The 12,632-nt window shown below is 34.6% G+C and overlaps 1 protein-coding gene across 3 annotated transcripts; it reads left to right on the top strand.

Moving 5' to 3' along the window:
- The first annotated feature begins 701 nt into the window (after positions 1 to 701).
- On the top strand, positions 702 to 3,751 carry LOC127076391 (uncharacterized). Of its 3 annotated transcripts, none has more exons than XM_051018027.1 (3): positions 702 to 869; positions 3,020 to 3,227; positions 3,313 to 3,751. In XM_051018027.1, the coding sequence occupies exons 2-3, from the start codon at positions 3,036 to 3,038 to the stop codon at positions 3,442 to 3,444; spliced, it is 324 nt and encodes a 107-aa protein (XP_050873984.1). In that variant the 5' UTR covers positions 702 to 869; positions 3,020 to 3,035; the 3' UTR covers positions 3,445 to 3,751. The 3 variants fall into 3 exon arrangements, with proteins under 3 accessions (XP_050873984.1, XP_050873986.1, XP_050873983.1); XM_051018029.1 differs by having other exon boundaries at positions 719 to 887; XM_051018026.1 differs by lacking the exon at positions 702 to 869 and having other exon boundaries at positions 3,009 to 3,227.
- Positions 3,752 to 12,632: the final 8,881 nt, after the last annotated feature.

Genomic DNA, 12,632 nt, shown 5'->3' with positions numbered 1-12,632 from the left:
CAAATATGTTACTTATTTACTTGTAGAGATACAACTATTTTATAGAGATCTATAAAATAACTCATGACAACAATTTCATCAAATCTTATATAACTATTAGCACTACATGAAATCACTTCCAAAAAGAACTTTTAAGCAACTACTACAAAGAATATCTTCTCTCTCATATATAAATGTATGCACGAGGGAGAGAAATAAACATCTTCTACACTCTTTTTTCCTTCACCATGGTTTTATCCCACTAGATTTTCTTTATAAGATTTTTAACGAGATAATTTTCATTCATAGGATATTGTATTATTTTCTCTTTATTATATATTTTTTATTGATTTTTTTTAATAAAATTTTAATGAGACATATTTCAATATACAGGGAGTGTTATGAATAATATTTAATATGAATATTTATTTTCCCTAATAGTTTAATAATTGATAGTGATATTCATGTTCTTACCATCTCCATAAATATGATTTATATTGCAATCTAAATTTGAGGAGAATTTCAATAGATCATTATTATTTTTTTTTTCTCTAAATTTTTTTTCTTTCTTATCATTTCATAACAATTTATATTTTTAGCGTCTTAGAAATAGAAAAAACATACTGACGAAAAAAAACTAAGATTATTAAAGTAAAAAAACAAAATAGCAGGATATGCGCCACGTGGCAGATGCAAATAAAATAAACGGCTGGGATTTATTCTTGGCTTTCGTTGTACAATCAAGCATAATAACCAGCATTTCCGATTTCAAAAACCTACCTGTATGTTTTGAGCCGCTGTGCACTGATCTCAACCAACCGAAAAACTCAAAGACAGCCGGAAAACGCAGGCGAGGTTGTCCGTTGTGGGGAATCAGACTGCCACAAACGGTGAGAAACAAACTCCAGGTTTTCCTTTTTTCTTTCTTTCTTCTAATTCAGCAAAGAAATGAATTCATAGTCTAGAAATCTAGTTTAATACATTAATCTGAATTATCAATTAGTAAAATCCGGAGAGTTTTTATTTTTATTGATACAAAATTGTAGAATAATTTTGGGCAACAATTTAGACTGTTAAGGCTGTTAAAATGTATGGTAAAAGAGAGTTATCAATCCCAGGGAACAGCGGCGCTATCCCGGGAGAGCGGACCGGCGCGGCGGCCGGCCGATACAGAGTCGCCTATAGCGGCACATTTTTCAATTGCGAGCGGAGCGGCCTAGCGGTCTAATCCGTTTAATTTGGAGCGGCCTAGCGGTCTAATCCGTTTAATTTGAAATCTCCAAAATACCCGTACAAATTATCTAAATTTGTTATCCAAATCAATATATTCCTCGGTTTTATCGGCACCGTCTTTTTCGTTAAATTAAATTTATGCAAGGTTGCTCTGTTTGAAGAAGAATAGGTTGTATCTTAAATCTTAACATAGCATCAAATGAATGATAGTTCTCATGCGTGCTTCTCTGTTCATGCTGCATTATAATTATATTTCAGTATGTATATTAATATGGCCGTGCTTTTTGTTTTTCATGAAGTCCTTAGGATTTAGAATGAATGTCCACTATTCTTATTAGATGCATCAGTTGTCATTTTTCAATATGCGGGGCAATTCGTGCTTGGAAAGAATAGTTGCTAAGTTTTAAATAATTGATCCGGTGATTTATGGAAAGTATAACCGTGATGCTCGGTGTCATTGCATGGCAAATATTTGCTAGCATGTATGTGTAACAGTTAGGGGGATTTGGTGTAAACAGTTTAGACTAAATAATGGCTTAAACCAGTTTCAGAATCAAAACCGGTTTAAATATAAAAACCAGTTTGGTTCTAAATCAGTTCACAAAACTTAAAACTAGTGAAAAGAAGAAAGTAGTTCAGATTGTGAAAACAGGACGGTTGATATGTAAGGCTAGAAATGGACATAGCTTTAATAATAGTGTGGAGTCAGCCAAAACAGTGGTCTACAGAATTAAGGTGTTGGGGTGGCGTTGGTATATCCGGAGGCTAGCTACGTCTGCATGCCTTTCTATGAGTGGTCCTGGGAGAATGATGCTGAGAGGGGTGTATCTACTGATAGGAGCCACTTTGCCGGGCTGATAGTTAGTCACACTATTAGATTTCTCATTTGCCTCACTGTACTTACTATTCCATTCATCAAAATTCATCCAGAATTCCATTTACAATTCTTGGTCTCTTAATTGTTCTATTATGAGCTGTCCACATGGCTACTGTTTCTTTGGAGCTTAAGTTTAAGTTTTTGGTTTTGTTTTATTATGAAGGACTGTTTTGCTTTTGCTGTTTTAGAATTTGGTCTCGTGGGTTGGAAAGTTTTGGACATTCTGATTGCCTTCTCTACAGGGGGCTGCTGCCATGTTTCAGCTGTAGCCAGTTTTGGGTGACCTTTGGTTATTTAGGTAGCCTCTTTTTTTTCCTTTTGTTTGACATTGTCTTGCCGGGGTTGTGGCTAGAGGTTCTGGTTCTCAATTTTTTTGGCAGTGTTACCTGCTAGTGCAGTGCTTTTTATTTTCCTCCTTTTATCCAAGTTTGCCTTGTTTTCAGGTCTAAGTGTATCGATAAATTTCACAGTTTAAGAATAAAAATGTAGTTGCTTATTTTGGGTTCATTTAATTGAATTTTGCTTAAGATCGTCTCGGCTGTCATTGAAGTGTGTTGCTTAGAAAAATGTAAAACGGACTTGTTGGGATGAGGGAGCTAGAAGATAATTTGTTCCTGCATAATTTCTCTGCTGTTGCTCTGATTTCGGGTTACTTGTGAGAACTCGAGTTATGATTCAAAATTAACCATGTGTACTTGCTGCAGACTTGGCCCTTCTTGTGCCTGAGTCTACTTTTTATTATAATAAAATTAGTTTTTCTTCCTTTTCAAAAGAATTTTAACCGGGCACGATCCAATGTCTAAATGATTGCCTTCCTATTTTACTTAAATTCATCTTTATCTATTATTATAGATATATACAAATATTATTGCTAACTAGTTAGAAAATAAAAAGTATATATTAACTTGATTTGTTCTTAATGCTGTTCAGGTTTCAAGTTGAAGACATGAATGCGTTCAAAGCGTACAAGGCATGTGTCCCAATTGCTTATAGCCCCAATCTATACATTACTCTGGTGAGGGGTATTCCGGGGACCAGGAAGCAACACAGGCGCACTTTGGAAGCATTGCGTTTGGGCAAATGCAACCGAACTGTCATGCGATGGAACACACCTACTGTTAGGGGAATGATCCAGCAGGTTTCAACACAAGCTCTATCAAATCCATCGTGAAATGATCTATGTCCTAGTATACTAACATTGGTAAACTTTGTAATTGATATAGGTCAAGAGGTTAGTTGTTGTCGAGACAGAGGAGATGTACAAGGGCCGCAAACAGAAGGAGGAAAACCATCGAGCTCTTCGTCCTCCGTTGGTCATAAACCATCAACCTGCTCCTGCTGAGGGTACCTTGTAATGTTTGATTTGTTTTTAACGATCTGGTCTTCTTACTACTAAAACTTTCAAATGCCTAAGTTTTAGGCTGTGCCTCACATGGTTAACTTGCTTTGAAGGTCATGTTTTAGTTTTGAATCTATAATTTTGAACCTGTTTCAACTGATGCAACAACATTAGTCAAATTTAGGCATCTGTTTGAAAACAGGCTATCAATTTCAGTTTGGAATCATTAATTCCATAATTTCTTGTTTCTTTATGGAAACAACTTTACAGTGTAGTTGGGCTTTGTTATATCCATCTTTAAATATAAGATTTTGTTCACTAAATCACATGAAATAAAAAACGTTGGTAGTAGTATTTAGTATGTTAATTATTAGTAACTAAGCAAGTTCATGCTTATGATCCCTCAACTCTGCCATTCGTCACCATGTGAAGGAAGGGTGTCGCATTTACAATGCATCATTGTAACATGTATTTTTGGCCTTTGTATATGAAAATCAAGAAAACTTTGCTACCAAAAAAATAGTCACCTAGTAAACTCAGTCATCAAGAAAACTTGGTCATGAAGTAAAATAGTTATGCAAAATAGTCACCAATGAATGGTAATAGATGAGGGGATCCATTCATTCCTACATTGAAAAAGAAAATTACAATTTTGAGAGTTTCAAGAGAGCTAGAGAGATTTATAGTTAGTAAAACTTTTGGGTAGTAAGTGATTGTAGTTATTAATCTTTGTATTTTATCATTCCACAATTTCACTTTCTGCTAATCTGACTCTTGAGAAATTATGCTCAGTTTCTTATCAGTACACAGCTATATTATGTACATTTCATTGTGTACTTTTATGAAAACTTTATGAAAAATAAGTAAATGAGTATTTCAAAACTTTGATTAAATTGATAGAAAATATAGTGTGGTGTTCACTACACCCAAGGTGGTGATCACACACTTTGGTCCGGTTTCTTCAACAAAAATCAAGGTAGTGATTACACCCAATATAGTGACGCTTCAATTCTTCAACAAAATCACTTCATGATTGATACACTCTATTTTTGTCACATAATTGAATTCCAATTTCTGTAACATAGGTCCGGTTTATAATCTCTGAATTTATCATTTGACAATGTTTTTCACTCTTTGACGGTAAGGTAGATGAAATTAGATATTTTTGTTGATAAAAGTCATTTGTTAATCAATTCAAGTAATATAGATCAAAATAGAATGACAATTATGTATACATAAATGTCAAAATGTCAAATATAAAATCTCACTATTGAGTATATCAGACACCATGTTCTCCTCTGTTGTTACTATAACATATTTCCTACATATACTAAGATGACTTGTAAAGTGGTCATCTGAGGGATGCCCTCCACAAACTCGCCTTTAGCTATGGCCTCTGTTCCAATAGCCACGATACGCATGTCATACTTTAAAATTCATCCCATCCTTCACAATGTTCATCTAGGTCATAACCCTAATTCATGTGCATATCTCCATACTTAATAATTTTATTTGCATAAGCATTGGTTAAACACAAGAGGATAAGTATCTTAGATTCAAAGCATTATTGTTTGTCCTTGGTGGAAGTTAGGTTTTTCTAGCAACTTGAGGTTGGTCAATCAACCAAAATCCTACTTGGTGGCACCTTTGATCTCTGTGTGTGCGCTATGTGTTGATGATTTGTTTGTGGCTTCTTGGTGAAGCAAAACCCTAATTGTGACTATCCTTCCTTGTGGGTACACCTAACTCTAATTTCATCTGGTGCACCACCATTCACTTATGCATGATTCACTTGCTTGTTCAAGCTCCATTCAAGGCCTTTTGTCATTGGTTCATCTTGAGGATTCATTGGTTGGATAAGATCAATTTCAAGTAATCATATGTTCATTTATTGCTTGATGATACCTTTTGGCCCCAGGCCCATTCTCATGGCATCCCCAAGTCCCACTTGGTACACCCATAATCACTTCATCTGATCATTTCATATGGTCATTCCCATTCTTGTTTGGTCACTCATGCTTGTCTATTGGTCAATGATCCTCCATTCAAGTCTCATTCCACAATTAGTCATTGGTTTCATTAGTCTTTGGTCATGCAAGTATACTTCATTGTTTTCATTGTCTTGGTTGTTCTGCCTATTGGTTTTTGGTCCATTCAAACTTGTTTCAATCATGGTACGCATTCATTTTCATTGCCCATTCAAGTTGGTTAAGGTCTTGTTTCTTATGCTTGGGTCATTAGATTTCTACAAGTCCATAATCATTTCATTCAAGTTCATTCAATTCAATACAAGTTCAATACAAACCTTATTCCATTCATATTATGTCCATTTCATTACAAAGGTGTCCATGTACATGCAAGAATTACAAAATTGGCCAAAATTTGCTACAATTGACTTTTGGTCAACAATTGACTTTTTGGTCAACCGACTGACCAAAGTTAACTGACCCTCCCTTGACCCCCTAAAACCTATTTCTATTCATCTTGCCATGTTTCGTCACTAAAATCTTTGATTTCATTGGATTTCTGCATTATCTAGAGTTTGGTCCATGACTTGGTACATGTTTATGTCAGACCAACAAATGGACCACCATTTGGACCAAGAAACGAGATTCATGACCAGGTGCATGACAAGGCCAAACTACCAAACCAACCAGCAAAAGGACCACATGAACCTACATGAACCGTTTTTTTTTCTTTTCATTTTTACGCCATTTACCATACGATCTAATTCATTAAGCCAAATTCAAGTTTACCATACACATGATCAATACCAAACGCAAATACATTGAATCATATTACATTACAACCATTTTTAAAGCCAATTTCCAAACATACAAATTCCATACATAAACCATATCATTCAATTCCAATTGCAACACCACAATACAATCTCAACGACAAAATTACAACATTCAATAACCCTACATAACCCTACATTCATCTACAATGTTTTCAATCCTAAAATTACAATATCCCTCATGTTCCAAGCTAACAATTCCATGATGTCCAAACATGTCCAAGCAAGCAAAAGCTAGCCAATCCAAAGCCCTGCACTTTTCATAGGACAATCACCAATTCATGGCATAATTCCATAGTGTCATACCCCAATTTTGTCCAATCATTTTGGTTTAATCCATGAGATTTCTTTGTTTCAAAAGTCCCATATTTAGATTTTTGTATTTAGATTAGAATATGTGTTGTTTTTTAAATTAAAAGTTTCATATTTAGATTTTTGTATTTAAAATAGAATTGTGTTGTTTTTTAAATTAAGAGGTCCCATATTTAGATTTTTGTATTTAAAATAGAATATGTGTTGTTTTTTAAATTAAAAGTCTCATATTTAGATTTTTGTATTTAAAATAGAATTTTGTTGTTTTAAAATTAAATCACTATACTTAGTTTCTTTCTACTTAAGTTAGAAATATGTTGTTTTTAAAATTAAATCATTATACTTAAGTTAGAAATATGTTGTTTTTAAAAGTTGAAATTGATTAACATAAATAAATATTGAATTAAATTTTGAAAAGTTTAGAAGGTTGAATACATAATTATTAATGGTCATTAGACTTTTAATTCAATAAGTTACATAAGTCCAAATACACACTTTGTTCTTAAAAAAAAACTAAACTAAATAGTTACATTTTAACTAAGTGGAATCTGCTGCAAAAAAGGTCCCTAATTCTAATGGCCAAGACTAGCGTCCAAGTGTACTGTCTTACAGCCTACTTTTTCTTCCCATTCCATCAAAGCCACCTCAGAGCTGTAACCTGCAAAGAGAAAAAACAGCTTATTTAAAAAGCAAATTTTTAGAAGCGTTTAAGAAACTGCAAAACAACAAAATAAATCACTCAGATTAAAGCTTTACCCAGAAAATTAACCTAAACATCCAAAAAGCATGTCAAAGTTGATCTAAAACAGGAACAAACTAAATCCCACATAATCTGGGGATGAGAAAATCGAAAAAGGGGAAGTTTTTTCTAAGATTTAGAATTCTTCATAAACAGAGAGAGGTTAATAGAGAAACAAACAGTAAAAAATTTCTTCTAAAAACCCTAAACCACAACAACAACAGCATATGCACAGCAAGAGATTTCTTCCAAAAAACATAGAACACGCATCAAGAACAACATAGCAATATTTCATAAAAGACCTGATTTCGCGTCGTTACTCTGCTGAGATTTCACTCACACCCAATCACCAAAGCTCGATACTCCCAAAGTTTACTCAGAGTTCATCATTAGAACTTTGAGAAAATTGAGCTAAGCCACTGTCAAACCAAGACACACCAAATCAGTGAAAAAGAACGAAGAGAGGCCGAAAATTAAGCGGAAACAAGGGAAGAGCTCGCACACAAAATCGAAAGGTGCTTACTTGAGGTAAACGCTCATCGGAGTCTCGCCGGAGTCGGAAGGTTCCGGTGACGTCCTTAACCCTTTGTTCAACCTTTCCAAGGCATTATATCACCATGTAGTCGCCGATTGCGTATATGATTTGATGATTTTGTTGTTCATTCATGAATTGTTTTGATTAAAGTATAGACTATGGTAGATCCACGAGGAACTTTGCTGATTTTTGGTTTGAAATTGTTTATGCTGTTTATCGTGAGATTGTTTCATTTTGTTGGAACCGCGGTTGGTTTTTGCCATAATCTGTTGAGATTCCGATGATGAACACCGTGTGTTCATCTTTGATTCTAGATTTTTTTTGGGGTCTGGTTTCTGATTTGGGGCATTCTTGTGGTGTTAGGAAAGAGCGATTCAGGTAGCGGTTTTGAAGGAAACATAAGTCGTTTTAAGAAGGAGAGAGATTTAATTTGTGAATATTTATGTTCGGTTATGATAAGACCATTACTATCCATTAGTGATATATTTACTATTAGGTTAATGACGTATTCAAAATTCCCTTAAATAAAATCTTACTGTGTGCATTTGGTCTGCTGCATATTCATGTTTCCAATATATTGTTATTTTAAATTATTTCTTTTGCTTGATTTTAATGCCTAGAGTTAAGAGAATATATTCATTGCCATAAATTATTCAGATTTTCTTTTTGGGAAATGGTGCAAGACTAGTATGAGAGAAGAGGTGTCCGCCTCCATTCTCTCATTCATATTCTTTTTATTTTTTTTATTATTATTCTAGTCTTGGAGAATTATTTGAGATTTGGTTGGGCCTTACCCGAGTTTTTTTTTCACACCACCATGGGTTAGTTCTCTCACCCCCTGCGCCTTGCAGTAAGGTAAGTGGGCTGTTTTCCTTTGGGCCCAAACAGAGTTTACTAATCTATCCTTTTTTAAAGCCCCTTTAGGTTAATTAAATAAAACATAGTTAATTGTTTAATTTCATTAGTTTTTTAACGATGATAATCAATCAATTTATTTTTATTGGTGGACTCTTAATTAAATTAGTTAAGTGCTTAATCAAATATTTCTTTTAACTAACTTCGATTAATTCACTTTATCAATTAATCTCATATTGACGCGAATTCAAATCGTTTCTTTTAAAGCTTTTAAGAAATTTATTTTATAATTTAAAACTTTGGGTGAAAAAGAGTGTAGGAGGTGTTCGTTTCACTATCTCTCGAGTATTTGAATGATTGACGTTCGCCATATTACTCGAATTCTTGTGGCCCGATTAAAACTCCAATCGTACCAATCCAAATCATTTTCTCTAAATTCATATAATTCCTAAAGGCTTCATTTTAATAATTAATTTTTGGATGAAAAGGAGAATAGTAAGCGTCCGCTTCACTATCTCTCGACTACTCGAATAATTGGCGTTCGCCATATTGCTCGAATTTTCGTCATTTAATTAAAACCTTAAACCATAATACTCAAATCATTTCTTCCAAATTAAATACGATTTCTAAAACATTCTAAATTCTAAATTTTTGATAACAAAAGGATAGGAGGCGTTCGCCTCACTATCTTCCGATTATTCGAATAATTGACGTACGTCATATTGCTCGAATTTTCATCATCAAATTAAAATCGCAATCGAATAAATTCAAATCACCTTTTTGATCAAATACAATTTCACAAAAAATAAATAACTTAAACTTTAATCAATTGAATGCGAGGCGTTCGCCTCGCCATTCCTTGATTATTTGAATAATTGGCGTACGCCACATTGCTCAAACCATCGACTTTCCAAACAAACCTACAAATTCAAATTCAAATTATTTTCATATATCAAATACAACGTCCAAAAACATATCTTTTATAAATTAAACTTCGGATGACAAAATATGGGAGGCGTTCGCCTCACCATCTCTCGATTATTTGAATAATTGGCGCTCGCCACATTGCTCAAGTTATCGACTTCCGATTAAAATACTTTAAATAAACTTGGATAAGGGAATAGGTGGCGCTCGCCTAATTATTCTTTGAATAAGCAAGTAGGAGGCGTACGCCTCACTACCGTGCATATTCAACATCCACAAACAAACTTTCAAAATAATTTGAACGAAAAAGGAGTAGAAGGCATTCTCCTTGTTATTCCTCGAAAGAATTGGATGATTGGTGTGCACCACATTGCTCAATCTTTCGTCGTTCTTCAAAAACATCTCAAACAAATCAAACTAGCTTCTCGCCCCCGCGCGATCGAAACCAAACCAGAACACCAAAACACATCAATTCAACTTGTCACCCCCGCGTGACCAAAACTCTTTTTAAAAAGAACATTATTTAATCCTTTCTAACGCACATAACAAACCAACGCTTAAGCCTCCGCCGAGAGTAGAAAAGCCAACGTTTAGCCTTTAGGACGTGATCTACACAACCGTTCATTAAAAGACACCTACAAAATCGTAGTTCCCCGAACTACGAATGCTCTAACTCCCTTATTGCACCATAAGGATACGTAGGCACGAGATTGCGAGATCTTGGCGAGCACACTAATAAAAAACCTCTCATTTCCCCTTCTGAGGTCTTCATCCATCTCTATTATCAACTCTAATTATTCGAAGAAAGCGAATAACATTTAACTAACATTCAAATAGCAAATTGGACTAAAAGGTTTCCGTTGAGTACAACGGACGTGAGGGGTGCTAATACCTTCCCCTTGCGTAATCGACTCCCGAACCCGAATATGGTTGCAACGACCATTATTCTATTTTCTAAAAGGTTTTATCGATATTTTCCTATTCCTTCATTGGGATAAATAAAGTTCGGTGGCGACTCTGTTCGAACATAAATATTTCTGCGACCATCGCGAGGAATCGTATTTTTCGAGATGCGACACATAGTAGCTCACAAGCAAGCCCTGCATTTTTCCAAGCAGAAAAAGAACCGTTGTAAACACAATACATAACCTACATAATTCATAATAGTAAACCTTCATTTTAAACTCCTCGCAACTAATCTAACCATTTTACAAAACCACCAACTGATTTTCCTCCTCCTAACAGAACCTTCAACCTACAACTAACTTCAACACATTTTCAACTAACTCCCCCTTCTAACACCTCTAACTGACCTAATAGTTTCCTAACAACCTAACCACATATTAACAAACTATAATAAAAACAGAAGCATTGCATAACAAAATGGAATTAGGTATAAAAGGAATCCACTGCAACTTTGAGGATTTTGGATTCACTTTTCACAATCTCAGAAAACGATTACACACAAAAACCATTTCATCACCTTCATCGATCCTTCACTTGGGATCAAAAGCTAAAAATCATCTATCACTTTTCACCAATTTCAGAATAATTACCTAACATACAAGCACAATAGAGCAACAACGAACACGAACAGAAGAAAAGAGCGCATAGTAGAAGAAGAACAAAAACAATAATTTACAAATGCATCGCCAAAAAGAAGATCGAAGCAAACGAAAAAGGAGAGAAATTTTGTCACCTGGAGCCACCGTATCGGAGCGTGAAGTCGGTGAGTCTCTTCTCCCTTTGATTTTTTCCATTCCGCGAACAAGAAAGCATTGAAGAATTCAATTTCGGTCTCGATTTTGATTTGATATTGAAATTACACGTGGATTCGTTGTTGTTCTTGGTTCATCGTTTGAGGGTGAAGCGAATTCTCAAGTTCATGGTTGTTTGCGCGAAATTGTTGTGTTTGGAGCTTAAGATTTTATGAGTGAGAATCTGACGACGATGAATTGAATTTTGTTGCCTTCGTCGTTTTGTCCTGAATGCGTTTGAGCTTACGAACCTGGTTTTTTTAGATTTGAAAATTTTACTTCATACCCCTACACTTATCCAATACCCCTGCATTTTTTAAAAATATCAATTTTATCCTTAATTGTTTTTAAACAATTTACAATTTCATTTTTAACCATTCAATTGAGACTTCCGAAAATTACATTATCCACCCTCGTACCAGAACTCATTGAAAAATACTTCTGATATGTTTTTTTTCAAACCGGAAGACTTTGTGAAAGACATTCGAAACACTGCAAAACGTATACCGGAAGAGTTACTTGAAGAGTTCCGGTTCAATTTTTGAAAAAAAAAACCTTCCGGAACACTTATCATATGTGTTCCGGTTAATAAAGTAACATACACCAGAAGTATTTTCTAAAGACTTCCGGTGTTCTATTTATGTGATCCGGAACTTTTCCTTGAAGACTTCCAGTTTATATATTTTTTTTAAAATCGACTTTTTTTATACTTTTTTTTATTATGCAGGTGTGAAAAATCTTCCCCAAATATGTGTAGATACTTCTGATGCATTTTTAACCACTCAAAGATTTGGTACATGAGAAAAGGTGATCAGATGGATTAAAGAGGTTGGAATCAATAATAAAGTAACTGTTATTATCACTCATTCAGATACTGAAACGGACAAGAGAGAGAGAGAAGTAACAAATTAATATTTGGTGGTGATAAAGGTGGGAAACACAAGGATACTGATAGTAGAACCCAAAGTGCGTCCAAGAAATATGGATGCCCATTTAAAATTAGGTCGACTCCGGCGAAAGATGGGCTTGGTTGGAAGATTGATGTAAAATATGGGGTCAACAATCATGGTTTACGTGATAGATTAGAAGGTCATTCCTTTGTTGGTAGGTTGACCACAGATGAGAAGCAACATGTTACTGATTTGACAAATAGACATGTACCACCTAGACACATATTGCTTTCCTTGCAAGACTGAGATCCAGAAAATGTCACTCGGATTACGCAAATATACAAGCATAATAGTATGATAGAAAAAGAGATAAGAGGTCCTAGAAGTGAGAT

The sequence above is a fragment of the Lathyrus oleraceus genome, chromosome 4, assembly GCF_024323335.1.
Source record: "Lathyrus oleraceus cultivar Zhongwan6 chromosome 4, CAAS_Psat_ZW6_1.0, whole genome shotgun sequence".
In the NCBI taxonomy this organism is placed as follows: Eukaryota; Viridiplantae; Streptophyta; class Magnoliopsida; order Fabales; family Fabaceae; genus Lathyrus; species Lathyrus oleraceus.
The sequence above is the reverse complement of the archived record's forward strand: the minus strand, read 5'-3'. Positions and strand labels throughout refer to the sequence as shown.

What these genes read in the sequence shown, in the direction of transcription:
- LOC127076391 (XM_051018026.1), top strand. Translation starts at nt 3,009, where the DNA reads ATGCTGTTCAGGTTTCAAGTTGAAGACATGAATGCGTTCAAAGCGTAC. An exon ending in TTAGGGGAATGATCCAGCAG is followed by an intron (nt 3,228 to 3,312) that starts GTTTCAACACAA and finishes TAATTGATATAG; the next exon opens with GTCAAGAGGTTAGTTGTTGT.